This window comes from Hemiscyllium ocellatum, chromosome 46, assembly GCF_020745735.1.
Source record: "Hemiscyllium ocellatum isolate sHemOce1 chromosome 46, sHemOce1.pat.X.cur, whole genome shotgun sequence".
Taxonomy (NCBI): Eukaryota; Metazoa; Chordata; class Chondrichthyes; order Orectolobiformes; family Hemiscylliidae; genus Hemiscyllium; species Hemiscyllium ocellatum.
Window position 1 is genome coordinate 1,161,059 of NC_083446.1, and position 22,167 is coordinate 1,183,225.

The window sequence follows — 22,167 nt, forward strand, 5'->3', positions numbered from 1 at the left end:
CTACAACACCACTGACCTTTGTGGCATTGACAAACTTCCACTTTTTCATCCAAGTCACTTATAAAAACTATAAAGAGCAGAGGCCCAAGAACAGATCCCTGCAGGACACCACTGGTCACTGATCTCAAGCAGAATACTTTCCATGCACTACCACTTGCTGTCTTCTTTCGGCCAGCCAATTCTGTATCCAGACAGCCGAATTATCCTGTATCCAATACTTCCTAACTTTCTGAATGAGCCTACTGTGAGGAACCTTATCAAATGCCTTACTGAAATCCATATGCACCATATGCACTCCTCGACCTTTATCAACTTGTCTCGTCACATCCTCAAATAACTCCGTAAGTCTTGTGAGGCATGGCCTGCCCCTCACAAAGTGATGCTGACCATCTTTAATCAAGCTACGTTTTTCCAAATAGTCATAAATCCTGTCTGTCAGAACTCTTTCCAGTATCTTGCTTACCACAGATGTAAGACTGACTGGTCTGTAATTCCCAGGGATTTCCCTATTCCCATTCTTGAACTGAGGAACACTATTCGCCTCCCTCCAATCATCCGGTATTACTCCTGTGGAGAGTAAGGATACAAAGGGCTTTTGCCCGAAACTTTGGTTTTCCTGCTCCTTGGATGCTGCCTGACCTGCTGTGCTTTCCCAGCACCACTCTAGTCTTGACTCTGATCTCAAGCATCTGCAATCCGCACTTTCGCCTATGCAAAGATCATCGCCAGAGGTGGAGCAACCTCATTCCTCGCTTCCCGTAGTAACTTTGGATATATCTGGTTTGGCCTTGGGGACTTATCTATCTTGATACGTCCCAGAATTTCCAGCAAATCCACTTCCTTAATATCAGTCTGTTCAAGCCTATTAACCTGGTCCATGTATTCTCTCAATCAGCAAGGTTCCTCTCTCTCGTAAATACTTAAGCAAAAAACTCATTTAGGGCCTCCCCTTCCTTTTCAGACACAAGTTCCTTCACTATCCCTGATCGGCCCTACCCTCTCTCTGATCATTCTCCTATTCCTCACGTAAGTGTAGAACACCTTTGGGTTTTCCCTAATCCTTCCCGCCAAGGCTTTTACGTGCCCCCTCCTAGCTCTCCTCAGTCCATTTTTGAGTTCTTTCCTAGCTACCCTGTAATCCTCTAAAGCTGTGCCAGGTCCTTGCTTCCTCAACCTTAAGTAAACTTCCTTCTTCCTCTTGACAAGAAGCTCCTCTTCTCTTGTCATCCAAGACTCCTTCACCTTACCGTTCCTTGCCTGTCTCCATGGGATAAAGGTATTCAACACTCGCAACAAGTGCTCCTTTAACAGCCTCCATATTTCTGTTGTGCATTTCCCATAGAACAAGTTGTTCCCAATTTATACTCTACAGCTCCTGTCTAATAGCAGTATAATTTCCTCTTCCCCAATTAAATACCTCCCCACACTGTCTGTTCCTATCCCTCTCCAAATCCTATATGGCTAGTCCAGTTCAGTTTCTGTTGAATGGTAACTTCCAGGATGTTGGTGGGAAATTCAGTGATGGTGATTACATTGAATTGTTGGAGATGATCATTGCCTGGCACTTGTCTGAATGTTGCTTGACATTTATCATCTCCAGCCTGGATTTATCCAGGTCTTGTTGCATTTGGACAACAACTGCTTCAGTATCAAACAAGTCACTAAAGGTGTTGTAAATGTGGAGCTGTCAATGAACAAGTCCAAATGGGATGCAATTAAAGTGGATTAACGTCAGTACAGATACAGTCAGTAACACAGGGCACTTGTGGGGGAGAGGGTGTCACTGAGTGACAGTGTGAGAGATCTGGATTAACATCAGTAAAGGTACAGTCAGTAACTCAGGACACTGGGGTCGGGGGGGAGAGGGGTTACTGAGTGTTAGTGTGAGGAATCTGGATTAACGTCAGTAGTGAGACAGTCAGTAACTCAGGACACTGAGGGAGAGTGGTTACTGAGTGACCATGTGGGTTAAACTGTAACACAGGGCGCTGAACAGCCTGGATCACATTTGAAGTTTCTGCCCATTGTTCTGCCCACACCCCCAGAGAAAATAGTTTCTCTCGATTGACCGTATTGAATCAGTTTAAACATTGGTGAAAAATAGGCAAATTCAAATCTAGAGTGATCTCTTGTTCTGGTTCTGTAAAGGTGATAAAGGTCATGGGACTGAGACAGACAAACAGAAATGCATTGCAGGTGACCTATAATCTCACTGAGGGAGGGAATATGCTAGACAGGCTGTTCCTAATCCAGGGAGTTTAAGGGGCTGAATGGCCTGCTTCTGTAGCAGCCTATGTTGTGTGGGTTAGCGGCACTGCCAGTATGAAAGGTGCTGGTGACAGGGGCTGTGACTGCATTGGGCTCTGTTTGACTGGTATACAGGCTTGTTGCATCATGGCTTGCAGCACCTTGACCTGCAGCCAGCTGTTTGCTCAGATCCCAAGCGTGAAGATTCCAGGCAGAACAGTTCTTGGCAGCAGACACAGCTGTTTCTCTCAAGTTGTGTTCATTCCTGCCTCGTTTCACTCTGCTGCAGGGCCACATGCCAATAATCTCTCCCTCACACTCTTCCCTCGGGTCTGTGACCAATTGGGCCCCATGTGACTGATCGAGCTTTTCAACAAAAGAGCCTTCATGGTGATCTCTAACACTGGCTAATTTCAGCTTTGATTGTGTTGGAATCACAGATTGAGGTGCTCTGCCAACATTTATACAGTTAATGCAAGAAACCAGACAGGATCTGACCTCCGAGTCCTGAGAATGAAAAATGAATCCTCTGGAGGTGGCTTTTGAAGATTTTTGAGTGTCTCATTCTGTTTGCGGGAATTCCTATTTCTTTTTTGTATTGGCCGTGCTTGACTATGATGACCCTGGCATGTGTCAGTGTTGTAGGTTAGACTGACAAATTCATCTCTAAATGAAAAATGTGTATTCTCGAGCATCTTTCCCGATCTTATTTGCAGTGAAGTCATCAGGCAGATTTTGGCAGCAAGTCATCACAAAACAACATTCCACAAACAACCAACAGGCCAGGAAGAGAAAAAGTTGTTTTGGTGACAGCTGAGGGTAAACACAGAACCAGGACACCAGGGAGAACTGTCCTGTGCTCTTCTTCCAATATGGCCATGAGAAAGGATGGCACCTCTGACAGTGCAGCACTCCTTTGGCACTGACCCCCTGACAGTGCCCACTCCCTCAGTACTGACCCTATATCCTTCCCTATCTTTATAACCTCCTCCGGGCTCTCCATCCCTCCCCTTCTCTGTAACCCTCTCCAATTCTGACCTTCTGGGTAAAATCTGATTCCCATCGCTCCACCATTGGCGCCTATATTTTCAGCAGCCTGGGGCCTGGAGTTTCCAGACTCTGGAATTCATTCTCTCCCTAAACCTCTAAACCTGTCAAGATACTTATAAAATTGACTTCTTTGGCCAGAAAGGTAGTATCCTCTCCCTCTAATTCTGGTCTGATTTACCTCCTGTGAAGTGTCTGTGGATATTCCTGTGCATTAGAGGTAGTGTGAAGACATGAAGGTTTGTTGGGATAGTTGGAGATAGATGCTGGCAATTTTCTTAAAGAACTGGCAGCACCCAGTGTCCGCATGAGCTTGGTTGGTATGTGTTAGTTTGCCTTTTCACTGTGAACAGTGAGTGGGCTGAAGCAAATGTACTAAATATGAAATGTTCTTCATTCTCAGCTCTCCGCCTCTGCAACCACATGTCTGCTGTTAACTAAGTGCTGACTGGTTTCTGCAGTCTGCCTGTCACTCCCCCACAGACCCCCTCTTTCAGCATCAGTCACAGCACAGAAGCATCCTGCTGAATGAACCAGTTCGCCTCATGCTTCTTGGCCTGATTCTCTTTAATTCACCTCCCTCTGGTGAACAGCACTCCTGCTGCTGGGGACTGTCTCTCCCTCACTGACCCGATACAACAGCCCCTTCTTGATTCTGAAGACCTCGATTCAATCTCCACCCTCCCCCCCCCCCCCCCCCCCCCCCCCCCAGAATGTTTCCTGCTCCCCCGAATCTGCTGAACAGCTTGTATTCATATAGTGCCTGTAAAATAGTAAGACCATTCACATGAGCAGTATGGTCACTGAGCCAGAGGAGACCAGAGCCCTGATCTTTAAGGAGTGTTGTAGAGGGGAGAGGTTGGAGGGAATTCCAGAGCTTGAGATCACCCAGAGGAAGGCCTGTGGTGAAGTGACGGGATTGGGAATTGAATTTATTGTCACATGTACTGAGGCACAGTGAGAAGCTTTGTCTTGCGAGGGATGCAGGGAAATCACAGAGTTAAGTTGCATAGATAAGTAAATAATAGGTAAACAGCAGCAAAAACAAAAACACAGGTACAGGTGAATGTTAAGTCTGTGAGTCCATTCAGTATTCTAACAACAGTAGGGTAGAAACTGTTCAAAACCGGCTGGTGTGTGTGAGTTCAGGCTTCTGTACCTGAATAAGAGCACTGAGGTGTTGTGGGGTTTTAGAGCTGGCTGTACATGTTCCAGAGATAAGGAAGTAGAATGAGGAATTGAGGGCTCTGCGTGAAGTTGAGAGTTGAGCAGAGAGTGAAGTGGTGCAGCTGCATGGTCAGCGGAAGCAAGGTTCAGAGCGTGGGTTAGAATGAAGCGTGGTTTTGGTTATCGTGGTGACTGGCAGATTGTGGGGGAGCTAGTGACGAACTAACAGTTGCACGACAGTTTTCAGCTTCCTGCCTACAGGCCTCTTTACAATGTGCATGGTTTGCCTGAAGTTTCACAGTGGCATTGAAGGCAGCAAGCTCCAGCACTGCCCAACAAACAACATCAAGGAAAGCAAGTCTTGGAGCAGGGGCTGGTAAACAAAGTTAACCAGCGGTCAAATATTTGTGATACAATGAAGCAATTCAGTAGAAATAAAAGCAAGATGAATCATTCGTTTTGGTTTTGCATAAGATCTGCAATAGATCTGACCGCCTGAGGATCAAACCTAGGTGTGGGGCCCTGGGCAGTTAGTCAAGGAGGGTTTGAAAAATGCGAATGGGATACGCATCTTTCAATGGGAAGGGCTTTATTGGGAACAGTATTTTACTGTTCTAACTAACACGAGCCAGTCAGGACCCAGATCCCTTGCTCAGTTCTCTACCTCTGGCTCCTCACTTTCACTCCCCCTCCTTTCTCAATCCCGTGATCAGTACATCATGGCTTTCAGCCACAATATCTAATCCAGTCCTACCAAAGCTGATACAGACAGAGCACCGCAGTGTTGGCAGGTCAATGTTAAGGGAGTGCTGCAGTGTTGGCAGGTGGGCGCTGAGGGAGTGTCGCACTATGTTGGAGGATCAGCGCTGAAGTAGCACCGCACTGTGTCAGAGGGTCAGCGCTGAGGGAGCGTCGCACTGTGTTGGAGGATCAGCGCTGAGGGAGCGTCGCACTGTGTCAGAGGGTCAGCGCTGAGGGAGCGTCGCACTGTGTCAGAGGATCAGCGCTGAGGGAGCGTCGCACTGTGTCAGAGGGTCAGCGCTGAGGGAGCGTCGCACTGTGTTGGAGGATCAGCGCTGAGGGAGCGTCGCACTGTGTCAGAGGGTCAGCGCTGAGGGAGCGTCGCACTGTGTCAGAGGATCAGCGCTGAGGGAGCGTCGCACTGTGTCGGAGCGTCGGCGCTGAGGGAGCGTCGCACTGTGTCGGAGGGTCAGCGCTGAGGGAGCGTCGCACTGTGTCAGAGGGTCAGCGCTGAGGGAGCGTCGCACTGTGTCAGAGGGTCAGCGCTGAGGGAGCGTCGCACTGTATTAGAGGGTCAGCGCTGAGGGAGCGTCGCACTGTGTCGGAGGGTCAGCGCTGAGGGAGCGTCGCACTGTGTCAGAGGGTCAGCGCTGAAGTAGCACCGCACTGTGTCGGAGGGTCAGCGCTGAGGGAGCGTCGCACTGTGTCGGAGGGTCAGCGCTGAGGGAGCGTCGCACTGTGTCAGAGGGTCAGCGCTGAGGTAGCACCGCACTGTATTAGAGGGCCAGTGCTGAGGGAGTGTCTCACTATATTGGAGTTTCGGCGCTGAGGTAGCACCGCACTGTGTCAGAGGGCCAATGCTGAGGGAGTGTCTCACTATATTGGAGTTTCGGCGCTGAGGTAGCACCGCACTGTATTAGAGGGCCAGTGCTGAGGGAGCGTCGCACTATGTCGGAAGGTCAGTGCTCAAGGAGCGTCGAACTGTGTGAGAAGGTCAGTCCAGAGGGAGCGTCGCACTGTGACAGAGGGTCAGCGCTGAGGGAGCGTCCCACTGTGTCAGAAGTTCGCGCTGAGGGAGCGTCGCACTGTGTCAGAGGGTCAGCGCTGAGGGAGCGTCGCACTGTGTCAGAGGGTCAGCGCTGAGGGAGTGTCTCACTATATTGGAGTTTCGGCGCTGAGGTAGCACCGCACTGTATTAGAGGGCCAGTGCTGAGGGAGCGTCGCACTATGTCGGAAGGTCAGTGCTCAAGGAGCGTCGAACTGTGTGAGAAGGTCAGTCCAGAGGGAGCGTCGCACTGTGACAGAGGGTCAGCGCTGAGGGGGCGTCCCACTGTGGCCGAGGGTCGGTGCTGAGGGAGCGTCCCACTGTGGCCGAGGGTCGGTGCTGAGGGAGTGTTGCACTATGTCGGAAGGTCAGTGCTCAGGGAGCATCTTGCTGTGTGAGAAGGTCAGCACAGAGGGAACATCGCACTGTGTCAGAGGGTCAGCACTGAGGGAGCGTCCCACTGTGTCAGAGGGTCAGTGCTGAGGGAGCGTCACACTGTATCAGATGGCCTGCGCTGAGGGAGCGTCGCACTGTGTCAGAGGCTAACGCTGAGGGAGTGTCGCACTGTGTCAGAGGATTGGCGCTGAGGGAGCATCGCACTGTGTCAGAGGATCGGCGCTGAGGGAGCATCGCACTGTGTCGGAGGATTGGCGCTGAGGGAGCGTCGCACTGTGTTGGAGGATTGGCGCTGAGGGAGCGTCGCACTGTGTCAGAGGATTGGCGCTGAGGGAGCGTCGCACTGTGTCGGAGGCTAGTGCTGAGGGAGCGTCGCACTGTGTCGGAGGACCAGCGCTGAGGGAGCATCGCACTGTGTCAGAAGCTAGCGCTGAGGGAGCATCGCACTGTGTCGGAGGCTAGCGCTGAGGGAGCATCGCACTGTATCGGAGGCTAGTGCTGAGGGAGCGTCGCACTGTATCAGATGGCTTGCACTGAGGGAGCATCGCACTGTGTCCGAGGGCCAGCGCTGAGGGAGCGTCGCACTGTGTCCGAGGGCCAGCGCTGAGGGAGCGTCGCACTGTATCAGATGGCCAGCGCTGAGGGAGCGTCGCACTGTATCAGATGGCCTGCACTGAGGGAGCATCGCACTGTGTCCGAGGGTCGGTGCTGAGGGAGTGTTGCACTGTGTGAGAAGGTCAGCGCTGAGGGCGCGTCACACTGTGTCAGAGGGTCAACGCTGAGGGAACGTTGCACTGTGTCAGAGGGTTGGTGCTGAGGGAGAGCCACACTGTGTCGGAGGACCAGTGCTGAGGAAGCACTGCACTGTCAGAGGGGTCAGTGCGGAGGGAGTACTGTGCTGTGTTGGAAAGTCAGCGCTGTGGGAGCACCATGTTGGAGGGTCAGCGCTTACGGAGCACCGCACTATGTCAGAGGGTCAGCGCTGAGGGAGTGTCGCACTGTGTCGGAGGGTTGGTGCTGAGGGAGATGCCGCGCTGTGTTAGAGGGTCAGCGCTGAGGGAGTGCCACACTGTTTCAGAGGGTCAGCACTGAGGGAATATCGCAGTGTGTCGGAGGGTCAGCACTGAGGGAATATCGCAGTGTGTCGGAGGGTCAGCACTGACGGAGCGCTGCACTGTGTCAGAGGGTCAGCACTGATGGAGCGCTGCATTGTGTCGGAGGGTCAGCACTGACGGTGCGCTGCACTGTGTCGGAGGGTCAGCACTGAGGGAGCGTCGCACTGTGTCAGAGGGTCAGCACTGACAGAGCACCGCACTGATGGAGGTGTTGTATCTTTGATGAGATATTAAACCAAGAACCTGCCTCCCCTCTGGGTTGGGGGAGGGGGAAGTAGCATGGTGTAAAAGATCTCCTGGCCCTCTACTGGAAAAAGTGCAGAGTGTTTTCTCTCCAGTGTCCTGGGGATCACTCAATCAACACCACTGAAAACATTATCTGGGTCATTCTCACATTGCTGTGTGGGTGCAAACTGACTGCTAGAATTCCTGCATTACAACAGTGACCACATTTCAAGAATGTTTTTCATTGATTATGAAATTCCTGAGATGTCCTGAGGTAGTGAAAAGTGCTTTGTATCAGATGCTTGCTGTCTACCCGAACTGGTAACTCACTGTGGCTCTCCTGGTAGCCTGTGTCACGTGGGGGGTGGGGCGAATGTACAGGGGAGTTTGAGAGCTGAGACAGCGAGGAATTAGTGGGTTGTTAGAATCTGGGCATTGTCCAGACCAACAATCTTGACTTTGACTCTGTCCAATCTTCACTGCAGAGGTGCCCTGAAAGTGACTGTGAATGCCACAGGTACAGGGTGAAGGAGGGAGCTTGGATATCAGGCTTTGTCAGAGCAATCGTCTCTCCATGACTGAGTGACGAGCTTTTTGAGAGCTGCCTGGACTTGTGCATCCTGTGTGTGGGTGTGGGAATGTCACTCTGAAATGTTACTGATTCCAGGAAATGCATTCACTGTCCCCTTTCTTCATACTAAGCTCTCCATAACAACCTTCTTTGCCTTGAGACTGTTCCACAGAAGGAGGACATTCAGCCCCTCAGGTCTGTTACACAGGAACAAGAATTAGGCCATTCGGCCCCTCTCTGAGCCTTTCCCGCAGGAATGGGACAAAGCCATTCAGCTCCTTCTCAAGCCTGTTCCCCAGGAGAAGGCTATTCAGCTTCCCAAGCCCCATCATTCACTCAGATCATGGTTGATCTGTACCTTAACTCCATCTACCAGCCTTGGTCCCCTGAACCAATGACCATTGATCAGTCTTAGTTTTAAGATTTCCAATTGACTTCCAGGTTTAAGAGTATTTTGTGTGTGTGTGTGTGTGTGAGAGGGAGAGAGAGAAGAAATGCTTCCTGGTGTCATTCTAGAAAGGGCTAGCTCTGGTTGAAGGTTTTGCCACCTTGGGCTGTGTTTTGATTGAGAGCTTAAAATGGAGCATGTGTCTGCCCTCTCAGGGGGCGGGGAGGTGGTGTGAAAGATCCCACAGGGGATCTGGAGCCAATATTAATCCCTCAACCAACATCACGATAAACAGATGATCTGGGTCATTCTCAGATTGCTGTGTGTGGGAGCGTGCTTTGTAAGTCAGCTGTTGTTTCCCCTACATTACCACATTAACCAGGCAAATAATATGTTTTATTGGCTGCAGAGGGATATCGGGCTGGGTGAGATAGTGTGATGGTTAGTCTCTGATTCTCTCCCTGACAGAGGACAATGTGTCTGGAGTGAGTGAGTGGGATCACCAGGACCACCGGCTTTCAGTGCTTGAACAGAGAGTCCAGCAGCAAGACGATGAGATTACACTGCTTAAATCCGCACTCGCTGATGCCCTCCGTCGCATCTGCTTCTACGACCAGCACTTCTCACTGCTGGAAGTCAACCAACCCGGTATGTTCCCAATTCCCAATCTGCTTGCAGTATATTCCATGACCCTGCTCATTCCCAGGCTCACTCCCTGTGCTCATTCCTGGCCTCAGTCCATGCACTCAGCCCCAGACTTACTTCCCGCAGTCACCCCCAAGCTCACTTCCTGCGCTCACTCCCTGCACTCAGTCCCAGGCCCATTTCCTGTGCTCACTTCCTGCACTAACTTCTCACATTCACCCTTGGGCTCACTCTCAGGCTCATTCCCTGCACTCAGTCCCCCCACTCACCCACAGGCTCACTCCCTGGGTTCACTCCTCACGCTCATTCTCTGCACTCAGTCCCAGGCTCAATCCCTTCCCTTGCTCCCCACACTCAGGCCCAAGCCCTGCTCCCTGCACTCACTCCCTACACTTGCTCCCCAGCACATGTTCCTTCTGTTGCTCCTTAGCCACTTGCTTCCTAGCCTGCTCCCACTGTTTGCTCCCTCGGGCACTCTCTGGTGTGTATCTTCCTGCCTGTTCCCCAGTTTCTCCTCCAGTTCACTCTCTGGCACATGTCCACCACTCACTGTGTGCTGGCCTCCCTCAGTAGCACAACCCGCGCTCTCCCCTTGCTGTCACCCCCAAGTTCTTCCCCTCTCACCAGTCCCCCTTGTTTCCAGTCTGCTTCCCACACACACACACCTGCTCACTGCCTGTGTGCTGGTCCCACTGGTGCTCTCCCATCCTCTGGGAGGAGGAAGGGGAGAGGGTGGGAGAGGAAGAAGAGGAGGGTGCGTGGGTGGAGGAAGGGGAGACAGAGGAGGGCTCAGTGTAAGGAGAAGAGAGGTGGAGTGGGGGATAGCTGGAGTGGGAGGAGGAAAGGGTACAAGAGGGAGAGCTGCAGGAGATGGAAGAAGAGAAGAATGGGACTGAGGGGGAACGGAGGAGGAGTAGGAGTGTGGAACGGGAAGAACTGCAGGAAGGGGAGCAGGAGGAGAAGAGAGTGGTGGAGGGAGGAGGAGGGGTTGCAGTGAGAGGGGCTGTTTTTTTCAGTGGAAGAGCTGGGAATGGGGTGAGGTCACTTTGGACAGTAACTCAACATAGGGAGGTGTGAGCTGTTTTGCAATGGGGTTGGATTGTTTATATAATACTTCATTTGGAGATTTGAATGTAGTTTCAGAACTGGGAAAAGAAAGAGGGAAGTTCAGGGTGATTGCTTATCTTGAGACAAATGTGTGAGAGAATTGTGTAATTATCTCTCTCTCTCTCTCTCTCTCTCTCTGTTTGTCTCTCCATCTACCTGTCTCTCTCTCTCTCTTGCTCTCTCTTTATCTGTCTCTTTAGGAAATCACAGTTTACTAAATGCCTTCCCTACTCTGGGTCCAACGGGGCGGTCCACTGCGACAAGGACCCAGTCTTTGAGTTCAGCCTATGATTTACTGCGTCATAGTGGAGATACCAGTACAAGGTATAAATTGTCTTCTCATCTCTCTGTAACCTGTATCTTTGATTCAGCAAGGGCTGATTGCCAATTAGTCCAATCCACACAGTCCCAGTCACTCAATCAACTTTTCTCCATCTCACCTCCTGACTCCCCAAAGTCTGTCAATCACTGACAAGGCACAAGTCAGGAATGTGATGGAATACTCCACACTTGCCTGGATAAGTGCAGATCCAACTCAAGAAGCTTGACTCCATCCAGGACAAAGCAGCCCACTTGATGGGCACCACATTCACAAACATCCACCCACTCCACCACTGATGCTCAGTAGCAGCAGTATGTGCCATCTGCAGGATGCACTGCAGCAACTCACCAAGGCTCCTCTGAAAACATCGTCCATGACTAGGACCATCATTGAGAAGGGTGAGGACACAGATACATGGAAATACCATCCCTTGCTAGTTCCCCCACAGTAAATGAATTTAATAGATATGGACCCTGGGCTATTGAGGAGAGGGGTCAATGCCTTTATCGATCATTAATCCCTGCAGATGGTGTTGCATTGTGTTATTAGTCTTGGTCAATGAAATGTGCCCACTGGCCTACAGATAAAGAGAGGTTTCACTGACAGAGGTGGTAGTGGGCAGGGGGCCGTTGTGGGGACAGCTGTGAATTGTGACTGATTTGTGTGTTTAATTTCTTTCTTTATCATGTACCATCTGCAGTTGTACACACACTAAGGAGAGGAAAGTCAAGGGGATTGAGGCATTACACCAAGCGCATGTACAACAGCCCAGGGGTCAGGCTGCACTGACAGTGCGTTCATGGCCCCAGGACTCAGAATCCACAGTCAGGCATTCACTAGCCCCTCCGTGCCTGTCCCACTGTCGACCTCATCCCCACCTGATCCAACCGCTTACATCAGTCCAACAGGCTGCTGGAGACTACAAGCAACTGCTGTGCTGCCAGGAGAATACAAAGAGCCCAGGAGCCGGGCCTCCTGCCCAGGCAACTCAACTTCCAAACAATGATGAACCCAGCTGCCAGCTTTGTGAAGGTGGCACCTTCCCAAACCACTCAGGTGAGCCTGGAGGTCAACCTCCGTTTGAGCCAAATGCCCAATGGCCTGCCAAGCTGTCCACATGCCACCTGAAGGACGAGTCAAGGCTCCAAAGTGCCGAAACATATTCGTGTACACAAGGACAACATACGTTTCCAGGAACGGAGACCAACGCTGCCCTGGAAACAGCTCTTGGGAATGCCCATCCTAACCCCCTACTGCCATCTCATGTGCCCGCCTCCCAGAATATCATTCAGCAATATTCTCAGTGTCCAACTGAAACTCAGTCTGACAGAAGTCCAGACCATCAGGATAAACCTTCAAGACAGAGCCCAGATGAGCAGGTTCTCTGTCCTGTGGCTTCTCTGGATATGTATGGGAGCCAACCTATAGCAGAGACTATTCCTCAATCTCAGATCAGGCCAGAGGCAGCTCCTCTCAATGGATCCCTGAGCCAGCCAAGCAATGAAGTCCATGTAACAGCCATCAATGCAGATGTGTCTCACTATCTACAACAGGAACACTCAACACCTCTAGCAGCCAGTCCTGATTCTGCTGAGGTTGTTCAAGCAGCTGAAGGAACTCCCTCAGCAGCCAGCCTTGATGCTTCTCAAACTTCATCTCAAACACAGAATGAGCCAGTGACCAAACTCCTGCCGTGCCTCCAGGAATGTCCGGATGAGCTGACTTCTCAACCTCAGGGCCCTCACAGTGTGAGCCAAGCCAGCCAACAGAGTGTCAGGAATTGCGTCCCATCATCATCGCCTGTCGTGACCAACTCTGCCCTCAACAAGAAAGTTCTGTGCGTTGGATATTAGCTCTATTGTTGTCTTTGTGGGTCAGCTCTCTGGTACTGCTGGGTGATTGGAGGACTCCCGCCAAATCCCAACACCTCCCCCACCCCCGCACCAAAAAAATCCCAGGTCACTGTCACTCAGCAGTTTCAAATCTCCTAGCATTTATCTTTGCCTGAAAGTTTTCCTTTCATCTGTCAAAATGACTGAATCTTTTGCCTTAAACTCTGCACAGCTGATTAACAACCATTTGCAATCTGACATTGAGGGAGCTAAGAAGGACCTGAGATAATCTAGTCGCAGTGTCTCCTGGATTGATTGCAGATCTGGTGCAGTAGGTTTTTGTATGTAGACTGTAATCAAGTGTGATCAATTGTTAATCAAAGCATCTCAGTGCTGGGGTTAACATTTCATCTTTCATGATCTGGCCCAGATGAAACTTGGAGACAAAATCCCAATCTGGTTGCTAGCTCCATTTTTTAGAGCACAGAATAGCTGACCCAGCCACTCCTGAGCAAGGAAACTCATTGTCTATGGGGAGGGGTTTTTTTTTGTTGAGATGGACAAGATACATAAATATACAAAGCAGAAGGTATATTCCACCACTTCACTCCACTTCATGCCCATGTGTTTAGCAAGGGTTTGAGGTGTACCTTTTAATTATTTTTATTCATTTATTCAAGGGATCTGGGCAGCTTCACTGGCCAGACTCAGCATTTATTGCCCATGCCTCTGCAAAGAAGGCAGTTACATGTCAACCACATTAGTGTGGGTCTGGAGTCACAGGTAGGCCAGACCAGATAAGGACTGTAGTTTTTCTCTCCTGAAAGGGCATTTGTGACCCAACTGGGTTTTTACAACAATTGTCTCCATGAGATTAATTTAAATTTATTTTAGAGGGCTGGAGCTTAGGGCAGCTAGGAAAATGGGGATGTTTCACCATTACCAGTCGAGTTGGGGACAGGAGATACGGACATTGAGAAATTACTGACACCACATTCTTGGACTGATTGGTGCTGATAGACAGAAGGGAGAAAGATCTCTGATCTGCAACACTGATGTACCCTTGCTCGGGTTGGGACTAAACTGGAGAATCGGAAAGAGGAGTGAATATACTCGGAACAGAGTACACAGAACCCTGGCCCGGACAAAACAGTTGGCTAATTTGGAATGTTGGGACGATTCCCGCAGCTATGAATATTGTTTCTTACTAACTTTCTTCTAACCCCATTAAAATAGCAGCTGATTGAGGTGTGTGACTAATGCATGTCAAATTCCAATCACTCCTTCTCAATGAAAACCTAATCAAATCCTGTCTGTGTTTGGGGAAAATGGAGTTACCTTAGCCTGAACTAACAGGGTCTGGTTTTCCGCTGCTTACTTCAGGAGAGACTCGGATAGCGTGAAGATATTATTGCCACTTTACACAGAGGGCAGCTCCCTGCTGTGTCTGAGCAGACAGCAGGGCAGGAGCCTGGCTTCATTTGGGCCAGGGCTGCTGAGAATAACTTACATCTGAAAGATCTCGCAAGGAGACTGCTGAAACCTCCATTCTCTACAAACCCAATATAATTCACTAACATTCTGGGAAAGCTGCAGCTTCACATGCCATGAGATGGGGGCATCACTCATGTTGTGTTGAGCTAGTTTCTCTATATCCTAACCCTTGTAACTTGATTCTGGGTATGTAGCTTTGAATGCATTGCTCCCTTCCTGATTAACATCTCCCTCACCTTGCCTCTGATTTTAACTACAATTTTTAAAAAAACTTTTTCTTTAGTTTAAGACGCTGCAGCACTTCAGATAAACTCGGAGCGATGCGAGACAGGGCCACAGAGAATGGAAAACCCAAACTCGTAAGAAAATCCGCTTCCTCTCTGAATCTGATGACTAAATCCAGGAATGTGGACAGGTTAGTGTATTAGATAGTTTCCCTTTTCTCTCACTCACTCTCCCTGGTCTCTAAACTCCCACGGCTGCCCCCTCTGTGTATCTCTCTCTCTCTTTCTATAACTCATTCTCACACCCAATCTGTCTCATTCTCTCCTCCCTCTTTCTCTCCCTTCCCCTCTGACCTGCCTACCACCTGTCTCTTTCACAAACAAATTACCTCCTTCTGCCCAGTCTCCACTCTGGCTCCACACCATCTTCCCTGCCTCCCATCCAGCCTGCCTGCCTCCACTCTGGCCTCCCTCTGAAGGGAGTTGTGAGCCTGGATGATGATCCTGTTTGGAAGGGGTTAGATTCTAACCACAACCGCCCCTGAAAGAAATGAAAGGGTTTTTTAAAAAGTGATAAATGGTGATTGGCTTGGGGAAGAAAGCCACCATTATTTCCTCACAGCTGTTTTGGGAGTGAATGTGGACATGGCCTGAAGTGAAGACTGTCAAGCTGTGGGGATTTCTTTGGGAAAGTGAATTAACTTTGCAGAATAAATACCCCATTCAGAATGGACCTTTTCAACAAGTATGTTCCTGAATTATTCAAGTTTTAATCTGATTTCTAATCTTAGACGGCAAGTGCCCTGAGCTGGATTCCCACAGTACTGGATGTTTTTTGGTTTATAATCATGTCAGCCAATACAGTGGAAAGATATTTGACCCTGGGGCCATCAGACGAACACAATCCTGCCCCAGATACAATATTCATGTCAACGTGAGGCCTACCTGGGGGGGTTGGATCATGATCTAGAGCCACAACCTTAGCTGGTTTCCTGCTATAGCCCCTGTCTTACTAACTACCAACCATTGCTAGTATGCATTGTCAGTTGTGACTCAGGGAATCAGATTTAATGCACTTGGAAAAAACTCTGTTTATCTGCATTTTCTGTGCACTAACGAATTCTCCATCCACACTAATACAATATCTGGGGCGGCACAGTGGCTCAGTGGTTAGCACTGCTGCCTCACAGCACCAGGGTCCTGGGTTCGATTCCTGCCTCTCTGTGTGGAGTTTGCAAATTCTCCCTGTGTCTGATGTGCAGGTCAGGTGAATTGGTCATGCTAAATTGCCCACAGTGTTAGGTGCATTACTCAGGGGTAAATATAGGGTAGGGGAATGGGTTTGGGTGGGTTTTTCTTCAGAGGGGCGGTGTGGACTTGTTGGGCTGAAGGGCCTGTTTCCACACTGTACAGAATCTACAGAATGTAAACTAATCTAATAGCCCGACTCTGCAAGCTTATGTGTTAATCTTTTAGGATCATGGGATTTTACAGTACAAAAGGATGCCAATTGACCCATTATGTCTGCACTGGCTCCCGAAAGAGTTACCCAGCTAGCCCCATTCTCAAGCCCTATCTCTGCAACCTCTAACTATGTCACTTTCCTGTTATTAGTTTGGTAAAACTTCTCTGAACTGCCTTCAACACATTTATACGGAAACCTCGATTATTTGGAGGACACAGGCGGGGCGTTTTGCGTTTGATTAATCGAATGCTGGATAACATAGTTAGCCAAGCATCTGGACCTTGTGATCTTGTTCAGATAATCCGGAATTCGGCTAATCGAATGCCAGATAATTGAGGTTCCTCTGTACAACTTTCTTAAATAAGGAGTTCAGTGCTATACACAATACTCCAGGTGTGGTCTCACCCTTAGTAAGAGAAGCATAACCTCCTTGGCTTTGTATTCAATTCCCCTCACAATAAAAGATAACATTTAAGTAGTTTTACTGATTACTTGCTGTACCTGCAGACCAATCTTTTATGATTCATACAGTGGGAAACCCAGATCTCTCTGCATCTCAGAGTTCTGCAATATCTCACTATGTAGTTAATATATTGATTTTTATTCTTCCTGTCAAAATGGACAATTTCACATTGTTTCACACTATATACTCCATTTGCTAGATCATTGCCTAGTCACGTAACCAATCAATATTCCTTTGTATATCTTTATGTCATCTTCACAACGTACTTTACTACCTACCTTTGTGTACATGATGTGGAAGTGCTGGGGTTGGACAAAGGTATGATTGCTAAGTTTGCTGATTGCACAAAGTTATCTTTGTCCACTTCATCGTTGTGCAAACAGCAAACTTAGCAATCAAACCTTCCAACCCTTCATCCAAATCATTTGTATGAATTTTAACTAGTTGAGGTCCCATCACTGATCTCCATGATGGACGTCTTGCCAACCAGAAAGTTAAAAAACTTCATTCACACAATGAGGGTATCGCTGGCTAGGCCAACATTTATTGCCCAACCCTATTTGCCCATAGGGCAGTTCAGTGTCAACCACATTGTTGTGGGTCTGGAGTCACATGTAGGCCAGACCAGGTAAGGATGGCAATTTCCTTCCCTTAAGGGACATTAGTGACTGAAATAGGTTTTTCCCCGACCATCAGCAATGGAATCATGGTCATCATTAGACTCTTAATTCAGATATTTTCTTTATTAAAGTCAAATTTAATCATCTGCCATGGTGGGATTTGAACCTGGATCACCACAACATTCCCTGGGTTTCTGGATGAACAGTCCAGTTATAATACCACAAGGCTATTGCATTCCCCGTTTATAACTGCTACATTTTCTATTAGCTAACTAGTCTTTTATTTATGCCATTATGATTACCCCTGCACCATGAACTTTTATTTTTAGCAACAACCTTTCAAATGCCCAGAGTAGGTTCCTGATAACATGTAGTTGTCATGGGGGACTTCAACTTTCCAAATATTGACTGGGAACACCATAGTACGAGTACTATAGATGGGTCAGTTTTTGTCCAGTGTGTGCAGGAGGGCTGCCTAACACAGTATGTAGACAGGCCAACAAGGGGCGAAGCCACATTAGATTTGGTACTGGGTAATGAGCCCAGCCAGGTGTTAGACTTGGAAGTAGGTGAGCACTTTGGTGATAGCGATCACAATTCTGTTATGTTTACTTTAGTGATAGAAAGGGATAGGTATATACCACTGGGCAAGAGTTACAGCTGGGGGAAAGGCAATTACGATGCAATTAGGCAAGATTTAGGAAGCATAGGATGGGGAAGGAAACTGCAGGGGATGGGCACATTAGAAATGTGAGCTTATTCAAGGAAAAGCTCCTGAGTGTCCTAGATAAGTGTGTTCCTGTCAGGCAGGGAGGAAGCTGTAGAGCGTGGGAGCCGTGGTTTACGAAAGAAGTGGAATCTCTGGTAAAGAGGAAGAAGAAGGCTTATGTTAGGATGAGATATGAAGGTTCAGGGTGCTTGAGGGTTACAAGGTAGCCAGGAAAGACCTAAAGAGAGAGCTCAGAAGAGCTAGGACGAGACATGCGAAGTTGTTGGCGGATAGGATCAGGGTAAACCCTAAGGCTTTCTATAGGTATTTAAGGAATAAAAGAATGACGAGAATATCAAGGATAGTACTAGGAAGTTGTGTGTGGAGTCAGAGGAGATAGGGGAAGCACTAAACGAATATTTTTCGACAGTATTCACTCTAGAAAACGACATTGTTGTCGAGGAGAATACTGAGATACAGGCTACTAGACTAGGTGGGATTGAGGTTCACGAGGAAGAGGTATTAGAAATCCTGCAGAGTGTGAAAACAGATAAGTACCGTGGGCCGGATGGGATTTATCCTAGGATCCTCTGGGAAGCCAGGGAGGAGATTGCCGAGCCTTTAGCATTGATCTTTAAATCGTCATTGTCTACAGGAATAATGCCAGGAGGCTGGAGGATAGCAAATGTGGTTCCCCTGTTCAAGAAGGGGAGTAGAGACAACCCTGGTAATTATAGATCAATTGTTGGTAAAGTGTTGGAAAAGGTTATAAGAGAGAGGATTTATAATCATCTAGAAAAGAATTTGATTAGGGATAGTCAGCACAGTTTTGTGAAGGATAGGTTGTGCCTCACAAACCTTATTGAGTTCTTTGAGAAGGTGACCAAACAGATAGATGAGAGTAAACCAGTTGATGTGGTGTGTACAGATTTCAGCAAGGCATTCGATAAGGTTCCCCACAGTAGGCTATTGTACAAAATGCGGAGGAATGGGATTGTGGAGATATAGCAGTTTGGATCAGTGATTGGCTTGCTGAAAGAAGACAGAGGGTGGTGGTTGATGGGAAATATTCATCCTGGAGTCCAGTTACTAGTGGTGTGCCACAAGGTTTGGTGTTGGGTCCATTGCTGTTTGTCATTTTTATAAACGAACTGGATGAGGGCGTAGAAGGGTGGGTTAGTAAATTTGCAGACGAGACTAAGGATGGTGGAGTTGTGGATAGTGACGAAGGATGTTGTAGGTTACAGAGAGACATAGATAAGCTGCAGAGCTGGGCTGAGAGGTAGCAAATGGAGTTTAAAGCGGACAAGTGTGATGTGATTCACTTTGGTCGGAGTAACTGAAATGCAAAGTACTGGGCTAATGGTAAGATTCTTGGTAGTGTAGATGAGCAGAGAGATCTTGGTGTTCATGTAGACAGATCCTTGAAAGTTGCCACCCAGGTTGACAGGGTTGTTAAGAAGGCATACAGTGGTTTAGCTTTTATTAATAGAGGGATCGAGTTCTGAAACCATGAGGTTATGCTAGAGCTGTACAAACTTTGGTGCGGCTGCACTTGGAGTATTGTGTACAGTTCTGGTCACCGCATTATAAAGAAGGATGTGGAAACTTTGGAAAAGCTACAGAGGAGATTTACTAGGATGCTGCCTGGTATGGAGGGACGTCTTATGAGGAAAGGCTGAGGGACTTGAGGCTGTTTTTGTTAGCGAGAAGAAGGTTGAGAGGTGACTTAATAGAGACGTATAAGATAATCAGAGGGTTAGATAGGGTGGACAGGGAGAACCTTTTTCCAAGAATGGTGACGGCGAACACGAGGGGGCATTGCTTCAAAGTGAGGGGTGATAGATATAGGACAGATGTCAGAGGTAGTTTCTTTACTCAGAGAGTAGAAAGGGTATGGAATGCTTTGCCTGCAACGGTAGTAGGTTCACCAACTTTAAGTACATTTAAGTCGTCATTGGACAAGCATATGGACGTACAAGGAATAGTGTAGGTTAGATGGGCTGCAGATTGGTATGACAGGTCGGCACAACATCAAGGGCCGAAGGCCTGTACTGCGCTGTAATGTTCTATGTTCTATGCTCTCAGGTTAACTGCTCTGTCAGTCCTTGTTTTCTCTCTTTCTGCCTTTCTGAATAGTCATGTTACATTTGAGAAATTCCAGTCATTAGGACTGTTCAGGAATCTGACAAATTTTGAAAATGAGAAGCATAATTTCCCTGTAGCTGCCTCTTTTCAAACATTAGGATGTAGGCCATTATGGCATGGGGACTTAGAATATAGAACATTACAGCGCAGTACAGGCCCTTCAGCCCTCAATGTTGTACTGACCTGTGAAACCAATCTGAAGCCCATCTAATTTACACTATTCCATTTTCATCCATATGCCTATCCAATGACCATTTAAATGCCCTTAAAGTCGGCACATCCAAAACCTGTGCAGGCAGGCCATTACACATCCCTATTATTCTCTGAGTAAAGAAAGTACCTCTAACATCTGTCCTATATCTATCACCCCTCAATTTAAAGCTATGTTCCCTCATGCTAGCCGTCACCATCCGAGGAGAAAGGCTCTCCCTGTCCACCCTATCTAACCCTCTGACTATCTTTTATGTTTCAATTAAGTCACCCATCAAACTTCTCTCTAACCAAAACAGCCTCAAATCCCTCAGCCTTTCCTCATAAGACCTTCCCTCCATACCAGGTAACATCCTAGTAATTCTCCTCTGAACTCTTTCCAAAGCTTCCACATCCTTCCTATAATGTGGTGACCAGAACTGTACGCAATACTCCAATGAGGCCGTACCAGAGTTTTGTCCAGCTGCAGCTTGACCTCATGGTTCCGAAACCCAATCTCTCTCCCAATAAGAAGTAACACACCATATGCCTTCTGAACAGCCCTATCAACCTGGATGGCAAATTTGAGGGATCTATGTACATATACCCAGAGATCTCTCTGCTCATCTACACTTATAAGAATCTTACCATTAGCACAGTACTCCTTATTCCTGTTGCTCTTTCCAAAGTAAATAACCTCACACTTTTCTGCATAAAACTCCATTTGCCAACTCTCAGCCCAGCTCTGTAGCTTTTCTATGTCCCTCTGTAAGCCACAACATCCTTCAGCACTATCCACAACTCTACTGACCTTAATGTCATTCAAAAATTTACAAACCAATCCTTCCACGCCCTCATCTAGGTCATTTATAAAAATAACAAACAGCAATGGCCCCAAAACAGATACTTGCAGTACACCATTAGTAACTCCAGGATGAACATTTCCCATCAACCACCACCCTGTTTTCTTTCAGCTAGCCAATTTCTGATCCAAACCACTAAATCACCCTCAATCCCATGCCTCCGTTTTTGTGCAATAGCCTACTGTGGGGAACATTATCAAACCTTACTAGAATTCATATATATCACAAAGAACCTTTTCAAAGAACTCACTAAGGTTTGTGAGGCATGACCTACTCTTCACAAAACTATGTTGACTATCCCTAATCAACTTATTCCTTTCTAGATTATTATAAATCCTATCTCTTATAACCTTTTCGAACACTTTACCTACAACTGAAGTAAGGCTCACTGGTCTATAATTACCAGTGTTGTCTCTACACCTCTTCTTGAATAAGGGGATAACATTTGGGCGGCACGGTGGCACAGTGGTTAGCACTGCTGCCTCACAGCACCTGAGACCCGGGTTCAATTCCCGACTCAGGTGACTGACTGTGTGGAGTTTGCACGTTCTCCCCGTGTCTGCGTGGGTTTCCTCCGGGTGCTCCGGTTTCCTCCCACAGTCCAAAGATGTGCGGGTCAGGTGAATTGGCCATGCTAAATTGCCCGTAGTGTTAGGTAAGGGGTAAATGTAGGGGTATGGGTGGGTTTCGCTTCGGCGGGTCGGTGTGGACTTGTTGGGCTGAAGGGCCTGTTTCCACACTGTAAGTCTAATCTAATCTAATCTAAAAAAAAAATTTGCTATCCTCCAGACTTCTGGCGCTATTCCTGTAGACAATGACAACATAAAGATCAATCTCCTCCACGGCTTCGCAGAGAATCCTAGGATAAATTTCATCTGGCCCAGGGGACTTACCTATTTTCACACTTTCCAGAATTGCTAAAACTTCCTCTTTATGCACCTCAATCCCATCTATTCTAGCAGCCTGTATCTCAGTATTCATCTTTTTCCAGTGTGAATACTGACGAAAAATATTCATTTAGCGCCTCCCCTATCTCCTTCGACTCCATGCACAACTTCCCACTACTATCCTTGATTGGCCCAAATCTTTCTCTAGTCTTTCTTTTATTCCTGATAAACCTATAGAAAGCCTTAGGATGTTCCTT

General features: G+C 48.0%; 1 protein-coding gene across 5 annotated transcripts in view; it reads left to right on the plus strand.

The window, feature by feature from the left end:
- Positions 1–22,167, plus strand: part of eml3 (EMAP like 3) — a 69,288-nt gene that overhangs the window by 14,566 nt on the left and 32,555 nt on the right. For 2 of the 5 annotated variants that reach the window (XM_060855790.1, XM_060855789.1), the window contains exons 2-5: positions 9,411–9,590; positions 10,895–11,018; positions 11,717–12,853; positions 14,626–14,757. In XM_060855790.1, coding sequence (XP_060711773.1) covers positions 9,411–9,590; positions 10,895–11,018; positions 11,717–12,853; positions 14,626–14,757 — 1,573 coding nt within the window. The remainder of the gene's footprint in view (positions 1–9,410; positions 9,591–10,894; positions 11,019–11,716; positions 12,854–14,625; positions 14,758–22,167) is intronic. The other 3 variants (XM_060855791.1, XM_060855792.1, XM_060855793.1) reach the window with 3 other exon arrangements.